Source organism: Mustela nigripes, chromosome 8, assembly GCF_022355385.1.
Source record: "Mustela nigripes isolate SB6536 chromosome 8, MUSNIG.SB6536, whole genome shotgun sequence".
NCBI lineage: Eukaryota > Metazoa > Chordata > Mammalia > Carnivora > Mustelidae > Mustela > Mustela nigripes.
The window spans coordinates 8,097,071-8,116,722 of NC_081564.1; the positions used below are offsets into that span (position 1 = coordinate 8,097,071).

Here is a 19,652-nt window from a genome sequence, read left to right on the forward strand (position 1 = left end):
AAAACTATAAACCTCTTAGAAGAAAATATAGAGAAGAAGCTTCATGACATAGGATTTGGCAATAATTTTTGGTCATGACTGCAAAAGCACTTGCAACAGAAGAAAAAATAGATAAATCAGACTAAATCAAAATTTAAAACTTCTGTTCATCAAAGATTATAATCAGCAGAGTGAAAAGGCAATCATGGAATGGGAGAAAATGTATGGAAATGATATATCTGATACGGAGTTAATATCAGAATATGTTAAAAAAAAACTCACAACTCAACAACAGAAAAAAAAAGGATAAAAAATAAGCAAAGGACTTGAATAGAAATTTCAAAAAAGATACACAAATGACCAATAAGCACAGGCAAAGATGCTCAACATCACTAATCATTAGGGATATGAAAATCAGAACCACACAGATGGCACCTCACATACATTAGGATGGTTACTATATTATATAATAAATATCGTTTTTATTATAGTAATAATAATAATAAACCAGAAAATAACAAATGTTACCAAGGATGTGGAGAATTTGGAACCCTTGTGCACTGTTGGTGGGAATGTAAACTGGTGTAGCTGCTGGGGAAATCAGTATGATGGTTCCTCCAAAATTAAACGTATGATCCAGCAATTCCACTTCTGGGCGTATACCCAATAAAACTGAAAGCTGGAACTTGAACTGTTATTTGTTCATGGCGGTATTAGTCACAATAGCCAAAAGGAGGAAGCGACACCAGTGTTCAGCTATGGGTGAATAGATACATAAAATGTGGGATCTACTATCCATGCAATAAAAATATTAGCCTTAGAAAAGAAGGATATTCTGATGCCTCCTCAAACACGGATGAATTTTTTTTTAAGATTTTATTTGTTTATTTGACAGACAGAGATCACAAGTAGACAGAGAGGCAGGCAGAGAGAGAGAGGAGGAAGCAGGCTCCCTGATGAGGGAGACAGCCTGATGAGGGACTCATCCCAGGACCCTGAGATCGTGACCTGAGCCGAAGGCAGCGGCTTAACCCATTGAGCCACCCAGGCGCCCCATGGATGAATTTTGAAGATATTATGCTAAGTGAAATAAGCCAGACACAACAAGGTAAATAATATAGAATTCCACTTGTATGAGATATGTAGAGTAGTCACCTTTATATAGACAGAAAGCAGAATGGTGGTTACTGTGGACTGAAGGGTAGAGGAAATGCAGAGTTATTTTTTTCATGTGTATGGAGTTTCAGTTTTGGAAGACAAAAAGAGTTCTAGAGATGGACGGGGTGATGGCTGCAGAGCAATACTAATACATTAGTACTAGTTCAGTACTAATGCCACTGAACTGGGGAGTTTGGATGGCTCAATCCTTAAGCATCTGCCTTCTGCTCAGGTCATGATCCCAGGGTCCTGGGATAGAGCCCCGTATCAAGCTTCCTGCTCAGCAGGAAGCCTGCTTTCTCCTGCTCCTACTCCCCCTCCTTGTGTTCCCTCTCTCGTTATGTCTCTCTGTCAAATAAATAAATAAAATCTTTTTTAGAAATACCACTGAACTTAAAAAGGGCATCTTAAATTTTATGTTATGTATATTTTACCACAGGTAACATTGTTAAAAGCTTCTGCACAACAAAAGGCATCATAAAAATAGTTTTTTTTAAAGATAATCTATAGACTGAGAGAAGATATTTATGATGCATAAAGTCAAAAAGTATTAGTATCCAGAGTACATAAAGAACTTCTTCACAATAGTAAAGAAAATGAACTCAGTAGAAAAGTAGAAAGATATGAGAAATGACCAACAGGGTATTAAATTAATTATATATAGAAGCTGTTAGAGTGAGGTGGCTTAGTGCCTTAACAGCCTACATAAGCAAACCCAAAGATAAGCCTGTAGGTGCCTCAAGGTTATGAAATTCAAACCTAAGGACAACCTGTCACAAAGAGCCAACCGGGCTCTCTCACATAAGGCAATCACTTACCGTACCGCTGATCAAGTGATTTCCTTGCTTTGCCTCCTGGTCTTCCTGGAAGTCTTGCTCCTAGCTCCTGTTGGTGCTCCTAACCACTTCCGGTTTGGTACTACCTCAAATGATTTGTGCTCAAGGAAACTCCTAAAATTTTTAATATGCCTCAGTTTAGCTTTTAACGAGGGCATTTCTGAAGAGAAACGCAGTTGTCCAACAGACATGTGAAGAGATAGGTGATCTCACTAGTGATCAGGTACATGATTACAGTGGGGAGGCTCCATTAGGGTGAGCAGAGGACTCTGAAAGATGTCATTTGATCTGAAACCTAAATGAAAAGTTGAGAAAAAACCACTAGCCATTTATAGTTCTGGAAGAAGGGCATTCCACGCACAGGAAACAGCCAGTGCAAATGTCCTGGGGGTGGGAATAGGTTGGGCCGTGTCTTAGCTTGGGCTGTCATAACAAAATACCATAACTGGGCGGCTTAAGCAACAGAAATTTATTTTCTCATAGTTCTGGAAGTCTGAGATCAGGGTGTCAGTGTGGCTGGGTTCTTCTGAGGCCTCTCTTTCTGGCTTGCCTATTACCTCATCCATAATCCGCTTCCTTATGATCTCATTTAACTTTAATTATCTCCTAAAAGTCCTGTCTCCAATTATGGTCACTGAGAATTAGGACTTTGACATATGAATTTTGAGGAATGTCAACATTTAGTTTATAACACTTTGGTGAGGTGCTTATTTTAAAAAAGTATATTTAAGGAGGCCAGGATTTTGGGACTAAAATGTGGAAGTGAGAGCCCAGAGAGTGCCTGAGACTGGATAAGACGAATGACTCCCTCTGTGTAGTGTATTGTTTAGAAATATAAAGAATTGTACCTTATTCGTGCCAAGGGATTTGTGGGAGAAATGATATAGGCTTTAAAAAAAATTCCTTGCCAAAAGCACAAAATCTCTGTCCCTACTACAGGGGGTTTCTGTCCTCTGAGTTTGACAACATATTGGAATGCAATTCCTAAGTTCTTTTTTTTTTTTTTTTTTTTTTGCTACCTCCATGGTAACACAGGGCTCGAAAGTAATGGGTTTTACTAATTACTGGGGAACAATAAAAGTATAACAAACAATGTCAAAAGTTACAACATGACTCATTCAAACAGAGGATAAACATGTGAAAAATTTATTCCACTTGTTAAAAAGGAAACAGCTGGGTCAGAGAGCATTTTGAGAAGTAGGAAACTTAAATAAAAAACTGATTAATCTCCACAGGGTAATAAAGACTACACATTTCAGGGTTTTCCCCCCGCCACCATTGGACAGGAATGATTTGAAACTTTCTCAGACAAAAAACCTGAGCTTTTAACCAATAGTAGATAACTTGGCAAACAAAGGTACATTCCCTGGCTTACATCTACACCAGGGGGCCAAATCTGGCCCTGATGCTTACATTTGTAATAAAGTTTTATTGAAACACAGTCACAGCCATTAGTTTACATGTTGTCTAAGGCTGCGTTTGTTCTACAACAAGAGAAAGTGCTAAGACAACAGAGTTGAATAGTTGAGCATATAGCCTGAGAGCCTGAAATATTTTGCTATATGGACCTTTACAGGAAAAATTTCCAGACCCCTGCCAGAGAATTCATCCTTAGGTGGGCTTGTTCGACAATGTCTTAGATAACATTGAAAGAACTATGCTGCCATCTCTTGGTCTTATTTCCAAATTCTGGATAAGTTTTCTTCAAAAGGAGATGTATGGCTTAAAAATTGGGGGGGGGGGGCATTTGAGAATTGTTATCTATGGCCTGTAATTCCTAAAGCCTCCCATCCACCCACTCCAACACCCCAATGTCCCTTTCTATGTTGGTAACTATCTCAATGGCTCTTAGCCTCCCAACCCTTTCCTTGGAGGGTGGGGCTTATGAAAATCTTTTAAGTACCAGTAGGCCTGAAAAATTACTAGTGATAAGTAATGTCCTTTATAGCATCATTTTCGTTCAAGAGGGCCTTCTGTTTCTTAGTAGGACTCCAGTTAGGGCTTGTGCCTCATACTTGCACAGTCACATGGAAGGTTTTTTTGGGGAGAGGAATGTGGGAGAAGAAGGGTCCTTTCAGCTTCTTTGAATTAAATGCCCCAGCTGTTGCAAACTCTTAAGTTCTGAGAAGGCAGTGGTGGTATGTACTTGACCACTGTTGTTTCCATGGTTCCTGGCACACAGTAGGTACTCAGTAAATACTGAGTAAAATGATTAAACCAAAGGAGGAATGAAGATAGAGGGTACATTTTTCCCCTCAGGGTCAACGCCGGCTGAGAACAAAGTTTTGGTGACAAAGGTTGCCACCTGCAGGACAAATATGAAACTGCAAGATTCACAGCTGCTAAACCTTGAGAATATAGTCAACTTGAGGACAAGACCATCAGAGAATCAAGTGTTCTTCCTTAGCTTTTGGCAGAGTTAATCAATATCACTTTGTCCTCTCCTTTTTTTTTTTTAATAAGCTGTACATCAAACGTGGGGCTTTTCATGACCTAGTGATTCATAAATTCACGACCTAGAGATCAGGAGTTGTGTGTGACCTAGAATGTTAGGGTTTGAAGCCAACAGCCAAGAGAGCATTCTTGAGACATCTTTGGTGCAAAAAGGTGGTTTTATTAAAGCATGGGGACAAGACCTGTGGGCAGAAAGAGCTGCACTGGGGTGAAGAGGAGTGACCCATTATATCCTTCCAAGTTGGAAGGGGGTTAAGGATGGCAGATGGCATAAGTCTCTAAGGAATTTTGGAAACAAGGTTTCCAGTACCTTGAGGGGGCTAGCTATTGTTGAGGGAAGGTCATTTATTACCAGCTAATAAAACCTGAGTCATGAGACCGTTCAGATGTATTCCGGTGAGTGATATGCTTCGGGAGATGATTACCAACACGTATCTTGGGGGTTTAGAGATAAAGGAAATCTCTAAAGGAATTTTTATATGTTAAAGTAGACTTACAGGATCCTGGGGGGGGCGGTGCGGGACGGTGGCTAGGATTGCCTTTTGCCCTTAGCAAATGGTCAACATTGAGGCAGTTGAGTCCATAGAAGATTGTCACTCGGTTTCAAAGACTTGTCAGAGGGCTCTAGGTAGTAAGGAAATTTAATAATTTTTCTTCTGCCTTTGTTTCCCACATCAGTGTGCTTTACTGACTGAGCCCACTAGGCACTTCATTTTGTCCTTTCCAGTTCAGGAAACCTACACCCTTTCTTTGATAACCTTTTTAAACCTTCAGAGTGCTTAATAAGCGTCCAGTACCATGTCACACACTCATACAATTTTGCGACCAGTCCCACTATTATCCCCATTTTATATATGAGGAATGTGAGCACAGGACACATGCCCGAGATTACATAGCTTGCAAGCAGCAGAACCAGGGATCTGGACCCAAACACCGTGGGTGTACTTTTCATCATTCAGTCTGATACCTCTGTACTCCTGATATGGAACACATTTACATGGAACAGAGAAACATGGTGGATAAGGCCCGTTCACTTATCTCTGCGCTCTCCCGAAACACTACTAACATGATGGAAGAGGGAGCGAAAAGGTCCAAACCCACACGGAAAGGGAGAGATCATGACTGCTCCAGAGAGTTGTCAAATCCTTTTTGGAGGCTAGAAAGTGGATGGAGGATTGGGGTGAATGGAGAAGCCCTAGGTCTTGCAGAAGGAGTTGCCAAGGAGAAGCAAGCCGATTGCAGCTGCAGAGTCCCAGAAGGGCTCAGGGATTGAAGGTCTCAGGTACCGCTATTCAGGGGGCGGGGTGGGGTGCAGAGATGGGGAAAGGTGAGAGTCAAAGCAGACCATTAATTGTACCAGTAACATATCCTAGGATTCCAGTAGCATAACCTCAGACTCTCTTCCTGTGACACCTTGCCTTGATCCTTGCAGAAGATTTGCTGTTTATTCTCTGGAGAACATCAAACAGAACAGCTCGAAGTTCAGAGATAGCATTCAGAGAAAAGAGTGGAGGCAACAAGATAAAAGCAGAGGAATTAAATGAAAGTGTGCAGCTACAAAGAAGTCTCTTGTTTCTTTCTTTCTTTCTTTCTTTTTAAGATTTTATTTATTTATTTGACAGAGAGAGAGGAACACAAGCACAGGGAGTGGGAGAGGGAGAAGCAGGCTTCCCACAGAGCAGGGAGCCTGATGTGGGGCTTGATCTCAGGGTCTTGGGAATGAGTCCCACACTGGGCTCCCTGCTCCAGTCATAATCTCAGGGTCCTTGGATGGAGCTCCATATCAGGCTCCCTGCTCAGCAGGGAATCTGCTTCTCCCTCTGACCCTTCTCCCTGCTTGTGCTCTTTCTGTCTGTCTCAAATAAATGAAATCTTTAAAAAAAAAAACCCTCTAGTCTTGATTTTATTTATTTTTATTTTTAAGTAATCTCTATACTCAACATGGGGCTCGAACTCACAACATGGCCACTGATTGAGCCAACCAGGTGCCCCATAGTCTTGATTTTAATGGGAACTGTCAGTATGGTAGATCTCATCAGAAAAGTTAAGTACCCAGTTAATAAGAGATGGAACTAGATTGACTGAGACTGGCCTTGCTCTGAAATTTGTGAGACTCTGCCTCTTTGGTAGGTTAGGGCCGGAGGGCATCCTGGAGGAGGTGAAATCTGGAGGATAAATAGGAGCAATAAATGGACAATTCTTCTCCTGATGATCTCTGGAAGATCTGCTTATCATAGCCCAGTAATGCTGGGCTGATCTGGAAAGATTTGGTTTCTGAAATGTCAGAATGGAGAGCCAGCCTGCAAATCATGATGACCAGTGACCGACAGAAGGTATGTGGGGCAGCAAAATGGTCTCCCTTTGTGCCATCCTTAAAAGAAATTTTAAGAGTGATATATTTTTTATAATTCCTGAAAGTAAACATTTCTTATGGTACAATCACAGAAGACTACAGTATTTGTTTAAGTCTAATTTTTGTTAGACTTATAAAATGTTCACAACGTTTTAAATTTGTTTTCAAGTGTACTTTCAGCAGTAGACATTGGGCAAAGCTGGGAGGAAGGAAGAATTTTTGCCCTATTTTCTAATTGTTCTCCCTAATGGAATATAAGAATGATGATTAAGAGGAGAAGCATAGGGGTGCCTCGGTGGCTCAGTCAATTAAACATCTGCCTTTGGCTCAGGTCATGATCCTGGGGTCCTGGGATCAAGCCTGTATCAGGCTCCCTGCGGAGTGGGGAGCCTGATTCTCCCTCCATCCCCCAACCAACCTCAAATAAATAAAATCTTAAAAAAAAAAAAAAAGTCAAGGGGTGCCTGGGTGGCTCAGTGGGTTAAAGCCTCTGCCTTCGGCTCAGGTCATGATCCCAGGGTCCTGGGATGGAGTCCTGCATCGGGATCTCTGCTCAGCAGGGAGCCTGCTTCCTCCTCTCTCTCTGCCTGCCTCTCTACCTACTTGTGATCTCTGTCTGTCAAATAAATAAATAAAATATTTTTTAAAAATGTTGAGGAACATATGTCTTAAAAATTTATTTTGTTTTCACGTTCACTTAAATTAAAAACCAAATTTATCTTTTAAGTAAGCTCTATTCCCAACATGAGGCTTGAAATCAACCCTGAAGGGCACCTCGATAGCTCAGTAGTTAGAGCGTCTGCCTTTGGCTCAGGTCATGGTCCCACGGTCCTGGGATCAAGCCCTTTACCAGGCTCTCTGTTTGATGGGAAGCCTTCTTCTCCCTCTCCCACACCCTGTGTTTGTGTTCTCTCTCTTGCATGCTCTCTGTCAAATAAATAAACAAAATCTTTAAAAAAAAGAAAGAAATCAACCCTGAGATCAGGAGTCACATGCTCCACAGACTGAGCCAACCAGGTACCTCAAGAAAAATCAATTTGATTTTAAATGAAAAGTAATACAGGCACAATGGATCGAAGAGTGACTCACCTTCCTTCCTTCTCCACAGAAACTATTAAAATTACCAGCTTCTTATGTCTTGAAGAGAACATTTTAAAAGGAAATTTTTAGGCCTGTTCATGATTCTTGTTGGAGGGGATAGAAGTTAAAATATGACTGATATTTTATTATCCCATGGAGTAAGAAGCTGTCTTTGAGGGAGAATTTATAGCTAGATTCAGATCAGAAGGCCATTCATTCTTTCTTTTAAGGAATTAACAAATGATCTAGATAAAAAAGAGATATCAGTTTGCGTGTTTGTCCAAAGAGACCTAGATAAAAACAAAATCTTTTCTCATTAGACGATTTTTCTCCCTAACAAATTGACAATAATGTAGAGATGGGGATTCTAGAGTTTGGAATTAGTGTTGATTCTATCCAGATTTTTTTTTTTAAGATATTTATTTATTTATTTGACAGACAGAGATCACAAGTAGGCAGAGAGGCAGGCAGAGAGAGAGAGGAGGAAGCAGGCCCCCCGCTGAGCAGAGAACCCGATGCAGGCCTTGATCCCAGGACCCTGGGATCATGACCCGAGCTGAAGGCAGAGGCTTAAACCCACTGAGCCACCCAGGCGCCCCAAGATTTTTTTTATTTGTTTTTTTTTTAAGAGAGAGAGCATGGGGCCCCTGGGTGGCTCAGTGGGTTAAAGCCTTTGCCTTTGGCTCAGGTCACGGTCTCAGGGTCCTGGGATGGAGCCCTGCATCAGGCTCTCTGCTCAGCAGGGAGCCTGCTTCCCTTCCTCTCTCTCTGACTGCCTCTCTGCCTGCTTGTGATCTCTGCCTGTCAAATAAATAAATAAAGTCTTGAAAAAAAAAAAGAGAGAGAGAGAGAAAGAGAGAGCACACCAGTGGAAGGGAGAGGCAGGGGGAAAGGGAGAAGCAGGTTCCTCTAGGGAGCCCTATACAGGGCTGGATCCTGGGGATCTGGGATCAGGACCTGAGCCGAAGGCAGATGCCCAACCGACTGAGTCACACAGGCACCCCTCCGTCCAGATTTTTTATAACCATGGCCATGATAACTCTGAAGTTTCCAGGACATTCCAACTTTTTCACTGTCGTCACAATGATATGCAGACTTGTCAGATCATGGGTCCTGGTTTTGGGGAGGAAAACATACTTCAAAAGTGTGAGGCTGAGGCTTTTGACACAGGCTTACCCAACCTTGTGTTTGCTCACTTTGGTCTCCACATTCTTTCCAACGAATTTAGGTTAACAAAAGGTACGTGCTTTGAAACAAGCTGTAATAGAAATGACTGACCCCATGACAGGGCAAAATGAAGCAGGTTCAGGCCTCAGGAAGAATTCACTGACAGGCTTCCAGTCAAGGGTGAATAAAAGCAGAACTACAAGTACGTCCTGAGGACAATGATGAAAACATGTTTACCAAGATATAGAAATAGAAGTGGGGGAGGGGAGAGCAGGGCCCTTCAGGGGCATGGAGAGAAGAACTCACTTCCATTTTTTTTGAGGTTATTTGTCTATAGAAAAACGAAGAACTCATTTCTTCATTTGATATTTAACAAGCGCTTTTGGCACCCCAAGATTAAAATGCAGTGTAAGAGTGCTGTCACAAGATGACAGAATTTATTAAAAGCCCACTAGTAAAGCCACAATGAGACACTGCCACACACTTATTAGAATAGCTAAAAATGAAAATGAAAACAAAACTGACCATACCAACATTTTATGAGCATGTGAAGCAACTAGAAATCTCTTACCTTGTTGGTGGGAATGCAAAATGTACAGTCACTTTGGAAAAAAGTTGGGCAGTTTCTTGTAAAATTAAACAGACATCCGCCATACAACACAGAAATGAAGATGGATGTTCACACAAAATCTGTATATGAATGTTTATAGGGATTTATTTGTAATTGTCCAAAACTAGAAAGACCCAAATACCTTCAACTGGTGAATGAAGAAACTGGCGTATATCCATCATGGAAAACTTGTCAGCAAGAAAAAGGAGTGGAGGGACGCCTGGGTGGCTCAGTGGGTTAAGCCTCTGCCTTTGGCTCAGGTCATGGTTTTGGGGTCCTGGGATGGAGCCCTGCATCGGGCTCCCTGCTCAGTGTGGAGGCTGCTTCCTCTTTCTCTCTGCCTGCCTCTCCGCCTATTGTGATCTCTCTCTCTCTCTCTCTCTCTCTCTGTGTCAAATAAATAAATAAAATCTTAAAAAAAAAAAAAGAAAAGAAAAAGGAATGGACTGAAATAAACTCTTGCATATATACCAAACGCTCTTCAACAAGGGTGCCATGGCTACACAATGATATTATAATAGTGTTACATGGTGACAGATGGGAGCTACACTTGTGGGGCATGTAGCATCATACATATACTTAGGGAAACACTATGATGTACACCTGAAGCTAATGTAACATTGTGTCAACGACACTCAGATAAATTTTTTTTAAAGTGTGTGTGTGTGTATGTATATATACACATATATACATACACAACACACACATATATATATATGAAATATTCTGCAGCCTTAAAGAGAAGGAAATCCTGTCACATGCCATACCCTGCATGAACCTCAAGGATATTACAAAGTGTAATAAGACAGTCACAAAAGGAACCATTGGCGGCACCTGGGTGTCTCAGTCCTTAAGCGGCTGCCTTAGCTTCAGTCATGATCTCAGGGTCTTAAGATCAAGCCCCGCATAGGGAGGGCTTCCTGCTCAGCAGGAAGCCTGCTTCTCCCTCTCCCACTCTGACTGCTTGTGTCCCCTCTCTCGCTGTCTCTCTCTGTCAAATAAATACATAAAATCATAAAAACAAAAACAAAAGGAACCACTGGATGGTTCTACCTGGATAAATCTCAAAGGCATCAGGCTAAGTGAAAAGCCAGGCTCAAATAGCTGCACACCGTATGATTCCATTGATGTGACAGTCTGGAGTAGGGAAAATCTTAGGAACAGAAAATAGATCACTGCCCTAAAGAGCTGGACCAGGGGGAAGGATCTGGGGGTGGTAAAATTGTTCTGTATCTTGACTATAATTGTAGTTACATGACCATATGTGTTTGTTAACTGTACACAAAGAAATTTATACTGTATACATATTATCCCTCATGAAAATGACTAAAAAGAAATATGGAATAAATATGGCAAAATGTCAAATCTGGTCACAGTGCAGTGTATAGTGGTATTTTTTGTTAACTCTGATTGTGATTGTGTTTCAGTATGCAAATAACAAAACCAAAAATGATTCTTAAAAACCTATCTAGTTTATTCAAACTGCAGTGTAGCCCATTAATAGGATGCAGTCTTAAAGTTATTTGGTAAGCAAGAAATGCTTATTTCATTCCAATGAGTGTTTGTCTGTGACCATATTTCTTACCTCATTTTCAGGAAAGGTCAAACTTGTAAACTTGGGAACTTCCAAGAATGTGAAGACTGCTCAAACAGTCCTCCTGTCCCCATAATGTTTCAGAACAAGAATGATGCCTGGTGGTTGATTTGGCACATGAAGAATTGGAGGAGGAGAGAAGCTGGGGATTATTTTCTTCTGGGTGTTGATTTAGAAATCAATTACTGGACTGCTCACTTCAACCAAAGAGGGCAGAGTCAATCCTTTGTCCTCACACAGGATCTTCTTGTAGTGCTAAGCAATTCTTTCATAAAACTTGATGGTTCTGCCTCTCTATCTGTAAAATATTTGGCTAAGTCAAATAAAGATAGGAAAAACTGGATACCTAATTTTAGATAGGTTAGAAACCAGTTCACCCCAAACCATGCCAAAAATCAAGTCAGAATGGTTAGTGCTGTGTTAAAAAGTCAGCCTTAGCTGTTTTTCCACCTATCACTCCTGTCTTTGGTTTTTCAGGCTCCTCATATAAGGCAGCTTCCAAATGCAGAATTCTGAAAAGCTGAATTGTCTCGATTCCTCCCAATGTTGGCACAGACTATAAGGAGTTGAGAACGCCAATAATCCTAGAGAAACAGATGGACATTTTAAATCACAAACATTTATGCACAACCCAAATGATGCAGTTTTGGATAAAATACAGAAATTGATCTTGGTCTTCCTTGTGCCCTTCCATCCTCATGAGGGAACTTGCCAAGGGCAGGAGAAAAAGAAGGGAAGAAGGATCCTCTGGGTTGAAAGATGAAAAAAGCCTGGCAGAAATGGGTCACCTGTGAAAGGAAAATCTCAGTGTTCCCAAGATTTGCAAAATGGATCTGAGCTGATGTAGCCCTCATTTCAACCTTGCAAGATGTCATAAAATTACCTTTGGGCAACCTACCAAGTATTTGAGATTGGACAAAAAGGGGTTTTGAGATGATTTCCCGAACCATAAAATGAGAATGTTATGGCCAAAGGACTCTTCATCAAAGTTTGGTCTAGCAACCTACAACTTTAAAACAGAAAACAAGACAAAGTGATTCACAGATATTAAGGAATAGAAAAGAAAGTAGTATCTGGAGGTAAAGAGTAAAGGGAAGTTAAAAAACAAAAACAAAAACACAGAAATAAGTCCTGGGTTTAGAAGTTATGAAATAAAGGTTGGGAAAATACAGTTTTATTTTGTTGTGGTTTTTTTTTTTTTTTTTTTAAAAGGAAAGCATTACATCAGTTGTTAAAAATGGCCCAGAATTTCAGTCAGATGTTAAAGCAATCCTTTGTAGGGGGAAAAAAAAAGGAAATATCTGTAGTACACCTTTGATCCAATTTTATTTTTCTACACTTTCTGTGGTATGCCAGAGAAAGATGCTCAAGGCGCCTCTTTGATAATTAGCTTTGTTATATAAACTTAATAAACTGCGTATATGTACCGTTTGGGCATTTTTTTCCCTGAATTGGTAAATGTGTTTGAGTAAATACCATGACATTTTAATTTGACATTTACTTCTGAATGGTAAGAAAATTAAGTATCAACCATATAGCCAACATCCCTGGGCTGGGGTATCTTTATAAATCAGCCAGTTGATTGGAGGGGCCTTACTGAAGTAAGTCTTGTGGTCTCCATGTCATTTTGCAGAGTTTTTTCAATTTGTTTTTGCTTGTTTCGTTTAAAACACACACATCATTCTACTTAATTTTTGTCAATTTTTTTTGTTTGTAAAATGTTAAGTGCTCATTTGCCCCCTATTATTACAACAGGGTGAAGAGAAGTTACTTGGCGACCTCCTTAGATCCGGCCATCTAAAACAAAAAAACACGAAGCTAATGTTGTCACGGTGTGTGACAGAGAAAATTCCAGGACGATGAAGTGGTCACTGTGCTCTTTCGTTATTTAGTAGCTTTGGGAGATAGGATCCCAAATTTCCGTCCCCTCACGGGTTACGTCAGGACCATTGTTAAAAATACTGATTCCTGGACACTGCTCTAGACTTACTGAGTCTGAATCCAGGGTCAGACCTTGGAAATATGCATTTTTTTAAACAAGAGCCGCTGTCCGCTTGGAAACCACCGCTGGCATTCTCAAGTCCTGGTCCCCCCCCCCCCCCCCTCACCCCCCCCCCCCCCCGTGCGTTTTCCTGGCCCCGCCCTCTTTCCGTCCCCGTCCCCGCCCCTCCGTGGCAGGCCTTGTCCAGGCCCCGCCCTCCGCCCCCGCGGTCTCGCGCGGCCTCGCGGGACCCTTCCCGTAATGCTCCGCGCCGAGCAGCCACGGTTGCCAGGCAACGCGCGGTCCCCGCCGCGGTTGGCGCGGCCTTCAGCCTGGCCATGGGGCCGCTGGGCGTTCGGCCGCTCCTGCTTCTGCTTCTGGATTGCTGGGCCTCGGTGAGCGCCCAGACCAGGGCTACTCCACCTGTGCCGACGGAGGGCCTCAACTCTACGGAGGCAGCCCGGACGACTCCCCGACCCGCCTTGTCTCCGAGGCCCTTTGGAACTCCCAAGGCCCCCGTCCCCACCTCTGGCCCCAGGCCCACCCCGGTCACGGACGGTGGGTACGAAGTGGTAGTTCCTGGGGATCTAGAGTGATCCAACCTGGAGCGGGTAGCCCGGATGAGGCTGTCCTAATGATAGTGAACGTTTATTGAACACTTACTGCGTACAGGCATTGCCGAGTATTTCATAGGCGTTAATTGTCTCAGGAACCCGTAGGGTAGACCTCACTGTCCTCCTCGGAAGAGAAAACCGAGACTTGGGAGCGTAAGTGGGACAGTCTAAACTCTTTGAAATTACTTGCAGTTGTCCTGGACAACATTAACGCTAAAGGTAATAAGGAACGAGTCGTTGCACCTTAGCAGCAGAGATGAAATTACGTAAATCCGAAGTTTCTGGGCAGTTGTGGAAACTGAATGCATAGGATGTGTTGAACTTTTCATTTATCAAAAAGAAACGCCAGAAGTCTAGTTTACTAAATGTGACTACGCCCCTGTCTGAGGACTTGAAATATGAAACCCCGGAATTCCTGTGTTGAGTTAGAGGTGGGAAGCTAGGGGGTGAGGGTTTATGTCCACTACTTAGGATTCATCATTAAGGATAATTAACATATTACTCAGAAAGTGATCTAATTCTGGAGTTAGACATTAGTGAATATTTTATAATCTGATTTGATGTGGGTGACTTAAGGGGATGGCTGTGACCTTGAGATGTTCGGAGTGCAGTTTTGTGAATATGCATTTTTCTGGGTGAGGGTTCTTAGCAGTGAGCAAGTTTCTCAAAGGGGTTTGTGATCTCAAAAACAAAAAACAAAAACAAAAACAAAACACCACAACAACCCTTTAAGTCCTCTGTAACTCCAGTAAGTGTGCAGTATATATATATCTTTTCTTTTTCTCCCTTCATATGAGAAAAAGATAAGTAAGGCTCAGTATTAGTACATAGAAAACTCATCCTTGGGTGATTCCTTGTACTCTCGGGCTTTAGTTCTTGAATCATCATTTCTCCAAAAGGCCTCCTTTGTAAGTTAGTAAGGAATAAGTATATATGTATAAATAAAAGTATAAATGAGTAAGGAGGGACTCCTGGTTGGCTCAGTGGGTTAAAGCTCTGCCTTTGGCTCAGGTCATGATCCCAGAGTCCTGGGATCAAGCCCCCCATCGGGCTCTGCTCAGCAGTAAGTCTGCTTTCTTCCCTCTCTCTGCCAACTTTTCTGCCTACTTGTGATCTCTGTCAAATAAATAAATAAAATCTTTTAAAAAAATGAGTAAGGAAAAGTACAGAAAGTACATTTTCTGTTTCAGTATATACTAAAGCTTTTTAAAATTTATTTATTTATTTATATATTTTTAAAAAGATTTTATTTATTTATTTGACAGAGATCCCGAGAGGGAAGAGAGGCGGAGAGGCAGAGGGGGGAGCAGGCTCCCTGCTGAACAGAGAGCCCAATGTGGGGCTTAATCCCAGGACCCTGGGATCATGACCTGAGCCGAAGGCAGAGACTTTAACCCACTGAGCCACCCAGGCACCCCTAAAGCTTTTTTTAATTTTTAATTTTTTTAAATCTTTTTTTTTTTTTTTTTAAGATTTTATTTATTTATTTGACAGAGAGAGAGATCACAAGTAGGCAGAGAGGCAGGCAGAGAGAGAGGGAAGCAGGCTCCCTGCTGCAGAGAGCCCGATTCGGGGCTTGATCCCAGGACCCTAAGATCATGATCCTAGCGCAAGGCAGAGGCTTTAACCCACTGAGCCACCCAGGCGCCCCTAAAGCTTTTTTTTTTTTAAATAAAGCTTTTATATCAAAACTGTTGATTTACCAAATAAGTCAGGGACGGTAAATAAGTGATAGATGGGGACAGACTGCAGCATAGTGTTCGATATCCAAAATTCTCTACGGTTTTTGGACTGGGTTTTCTTTTATCCATCTAAGTATTCCATCTGTTTATGTGATTTCTCCCCAGAATGAAGCTATTCTTGAACCATCATTATTAGGGCATGTGTTCAGGGCTATTTTCCAGCATGGGGGGGATGAATTTGCACTTCTGCCTTCTTAAAGGGCCCAGCTTTAGACCTGGAAAGTAATAATAGATGACAGCTGGCATTTATTCACTGCTTACTGCTTACAGTGTAGCAGGCTCTGTGCTAAGCCTTTTGTCTGTAATGTATCTCATTTAATCCCCTGTGATGTGTGTCATCCCCATTTTTCAGGTATATTTAGGTAACACCACTGACAGGAGCAGGGGCTGACTGTGAGTGAAAACTGGACACCATGTGTGGGGTAGATCACAGGTGGAAGAGAAAAGTGATAACTTTCATCTTGATCTGAGCTCTGTTCCTTAGTATCTTGCTCTAGAGCCAGGCATGTGGATGTTAAGAGGTGTAGAAGAGCAGCTAAGAGCTGCTCAGACCTTGGGAGTGCTCAGCTGATACTTGTTAGCTGATTAAGGACACTCACATCCTGGATAGAGACCTTCCCCCCTCCCAGTGGAGTTATTAAAAACTATTGCTCTGTCCTTACTAGTCTTAGAGCTACTTAAAAGGGCTTTGAGTTCTGGAAAATCAAGATTGTAATTTTAAACACATAAGGCAGGGAGCCTAAACACTATATTTTATATTAGCATGCATGAATTGCATTTTCATTTTACTTAGCACATGGAAGAGTGCTTGGCTGGAGTGGGGAGTATATAAACTTACAGGAGACTTCTGTGTCTCAGATTAAGAAAGGATTGTGTATTTATTGGCAAAACCTTCCTCCTCTTAGTCATACACTTCTTTCCAGTGTATGTTATTTTACCCTTTTTGAGCTATATTTCTCTAAAGCTCATTTTTGTTGTGAAATAGTTCATACATGCAAGTCAAAATGTTGTGTGGACTCTCTACCGTCATTTCCTTGAGATCCTGGTTTGTTTTGAATGAGATTTTTTTGAAACAATGAAATCCTACAGGTAAGACAGGCGCGATCTTATTCTCCCCTTCCCAGCAATAATTACTACCGTGATTTCCGTGTTTTTCATTCTTATGCTCTGCCATCTTTAAACAGGTGTTTTTCTTCCCTGTTTGACAGAATAAAATAGGGAATTAAAAAATCTAGAGAGTCATTATTATTAAAAATGTTGTGGGGGTGCCTGGGTGGCTTAGTCTGGTAAGCTTCCAGGTCTAGGTTTGGGGTCAGGTCATGATCTCGGGGTTGTGAGATTGAGCCTTTCATGGGGGCTTCTCAGTGGCTGTGGATTCTCTCTCACCCTGAGTCCCTTTCTCCCCACTCCTTCTCATGTGCTCTCTCAAAAAGGAAAAATGTTGTGAAGTGGGGAGATTTCTATCCCTGTCATGCTTTATTGTTTAAATTACCAAAGACAGGAGCGCCTCGGTGGCTCAGTTGGTTAAGTGTCTGCCTTTGGCTCAGGTCATGGTCCTGGAGTCCCAGGATCAAGCCTCACATCGGGCTCCCTGCTTAACGGGGAGTCTACTTCTCCCTCTGCCCCTCACCTCGCTTATGTTCTCTCTCTCTCTCAAATAAAATCTTAAAAACAAATTACCAAAGATATTTCCAGAACCCCAAGTACAAAGCACCCGAATCAGCTTGATTCTTGATCAATAGTTTGTTATTGCAGGCTCGGCTTCAAAATCACAGGTGACGTCTGGAGAGAGAGAGAAGTTTGAGAACCCTGATTCTTGGTGGCCTTCTTTGGGCTCCTCCTCTGAATCAGAATCTCCAGAGAAGGGGCAGGGGAATCTGTACTATTACACCAGTGGTACTTATGGTCCAGCAAGTGGTTTAGCATGCTGGTTCTTAAATTATCTGCATCATCTGGAAAGTTTTTGAAAAACATGTCTGGGTTTCCTAGCTGACCAGCTGGTGGTTCTGAAGGGCAGATAAGTGATTTAGCATGCTAGTTCTTAAACCTGTTTTAATTATCAGCATTACCTGGATAATTTTTGAAAAACACAAGTGCCTAGGTTTCATAGTCAGCTTACCAAATCAGAGTCTTTGTAGGTGGAGCACAAACAGCATTTTCCAAGTGAGTCAGATGATTAGCTGGCTACTTGGGGGAAACCTCAGATTGAGAAGCATTCAAACTGACTAATTTTCAATTCACAGATCGCCCCCAAAGTACAATAGGAAAAATAAAACGGACCTTTTGTATGAAATGGACTTTCAACACTTCGCAGTGGCAGGGGGCAGTCACTCCCCGCTGGTGGCGAAGTTCTGCGGCCCACCTCTTTTGTTTCTGTAGTTGCTGCTCTGTGCGTCTGTGACCTGACTCCCGCTCAGTGTGACGTCAACTGCTGCTGTGATCCTGATTGCAGCTCCACGGATGTCAGTGTCTTTTCTGCCTGTTCAGTTCCAGTTGTCACGTAAGTTGGTTTCCCATGCAGTTTTGATGACATTGGTCCAAGATTATAAAATCTGGGGACAGAAAGTGAAAAATATTCTAGGTGGAAACACCCAAATTTGGTTTTCTTGAATTTTGCATCATTAGGAAGCCATGCTATCCAGACCATTCTGCAGAAGAGTATCTCTCCCTTATTTGCATCCTGCGGGATGATAGGGCAGGCAAAAGACAGAGCCTACTTCCTTAAGAGTATAAGGAAATCTTTGTATTCAGAGATTGAATTACATTTCACTCTGATTTGTAAACAGATAACGCGTACAGCTTTATAAGTGAATTTGTGTCACGTAAGTGGCCTAGGGTGGAAAGTGCAGTTGAATTTACAGCTTTTGTTGTGGACATAGTACTTGTAACAAAAAATTAGATGGGAAAGCTTTGTTTGTACTTTTCTGATACGTAAATCTACCAGGAATTGTCACAATTCACATTGTATAGGAGAACAATGGAAGATATTCCCAGTCAATTACAAGGTAAAGAAACAATCTCCTCTGAATGATTTGTTTCTTGTAATTCAGACTTCAAAGGTCTTTGACAAATACAGCACTTAAAAGAGGTTAATTTATTCAGGATGGGACCAATTATTATTCAGAGATAGTTAAATTTAGTCTTGTAGCAATTGATACTTGATAGATTGAATGCTTTTGGAAATACAATGTGTTTTTCCCATTAAAAAACTGTCTTTTTTTAAAAAAAGATTTTAATTGGGCGCCTGGGTGGCTCAGTCATTAGGTATCTGTCTTCAGCTCAGGTCATGATCCCAGGGTCCTGGGATCGAGCACCACATCAGGCTACCTGCTCAACGGGGAGCCTGCTTCTCCCATTCCCCTTGCTTGTGTTCCTTCTCTCGCTGTCTCTGTCAAATAAATAAATAAAATCTTAAAAAAATAAAACTAAAAAATATAACATTTTTTTAAATTAAACACTTTATTTATTTGACAGAGCTCACAAGTAGCAGAGAGGCAGGCAGAGAGAGAGCGCAGGGAAGCAGGCTCTCTGTTCAGAGCCTGATGCGGGGCTCGATCCCAGGACCCTGATATCATGACCTGAGCCAAAGGCAGAGGCTTAATCCACTGAGCCACCCAGGCGGCCCCCAAAATATAAGATTTTTTTAAAAAAAGATTTTATTTATTTATTTGACTGGCAGACATCACAGATAGGCAGAGAGGCAGGCAGAGAGGCAGGCAGAGAGAGGAAGGGATGTGGGGCTCGATCCCAGGACCCTGGGATCAGGCCCTGAGCCGAAGGCAGAGGCTTTAACCCACTGAGCCACCCAGACACCCCGAAATAGAAGATTTTAATCAGGTTGAGAGAGAGTACACACATGGCACAAGCGGGAGCAGAGGCAGAGGGAGAAAGAATCTCAAGCAGACTCCATGGCAGCCCTGTGGCTCCATCTGACAACCCATGAGATCATGACCTGAGCCTAAATCAAGAGTCATTAGACACTTAACCAACTAAGCCACCCAGGTAGGTGCCCCTCATGAGAAAGTATATTACTGACCATTGGGAAACTGAGTCTGCTTCTAATGTTCTAAAAATGTTTGGAGAA

General features: G+C 41.9%; 1 protein-coding gene across 4 annotated transcripts in view; it reads left to right on the forward strand.

Annotated features, from left to right (window-relative positions):
* Positions 1-13,483: 13,483 nt before the first annotated feature.
* Positions 13,484-19,652, forward strand: part of TCTN1 (tectonic family member 1) — a 37,163-nt gene continuing 30,994 nt past the window's right edge. For 2 of the 4 annotated variants that reach the window (XR_009405874.1, XR_009405873.1), the window contains exons 1-2: positions 13,484-13,770; positions 17,948-18,068. Coding sequence is in view for 1 of the 4 variants with exons in the window: in XM_059408400.1 (XP_059264383.1) it covers positions 13,551-13,770; positions 17,948-18,068 (341 nt within the window). In the remaining 3 variants the exon portion in view is untranslated. Of the gene's footprint in view, positions 13,775-17,947; positions 18,069-19,652 lie in introns of all 4 variants that reach the window. The other 2 variants (XM_059408400.1, XM_059408401.1) reach the window with 2 other exon arrangements.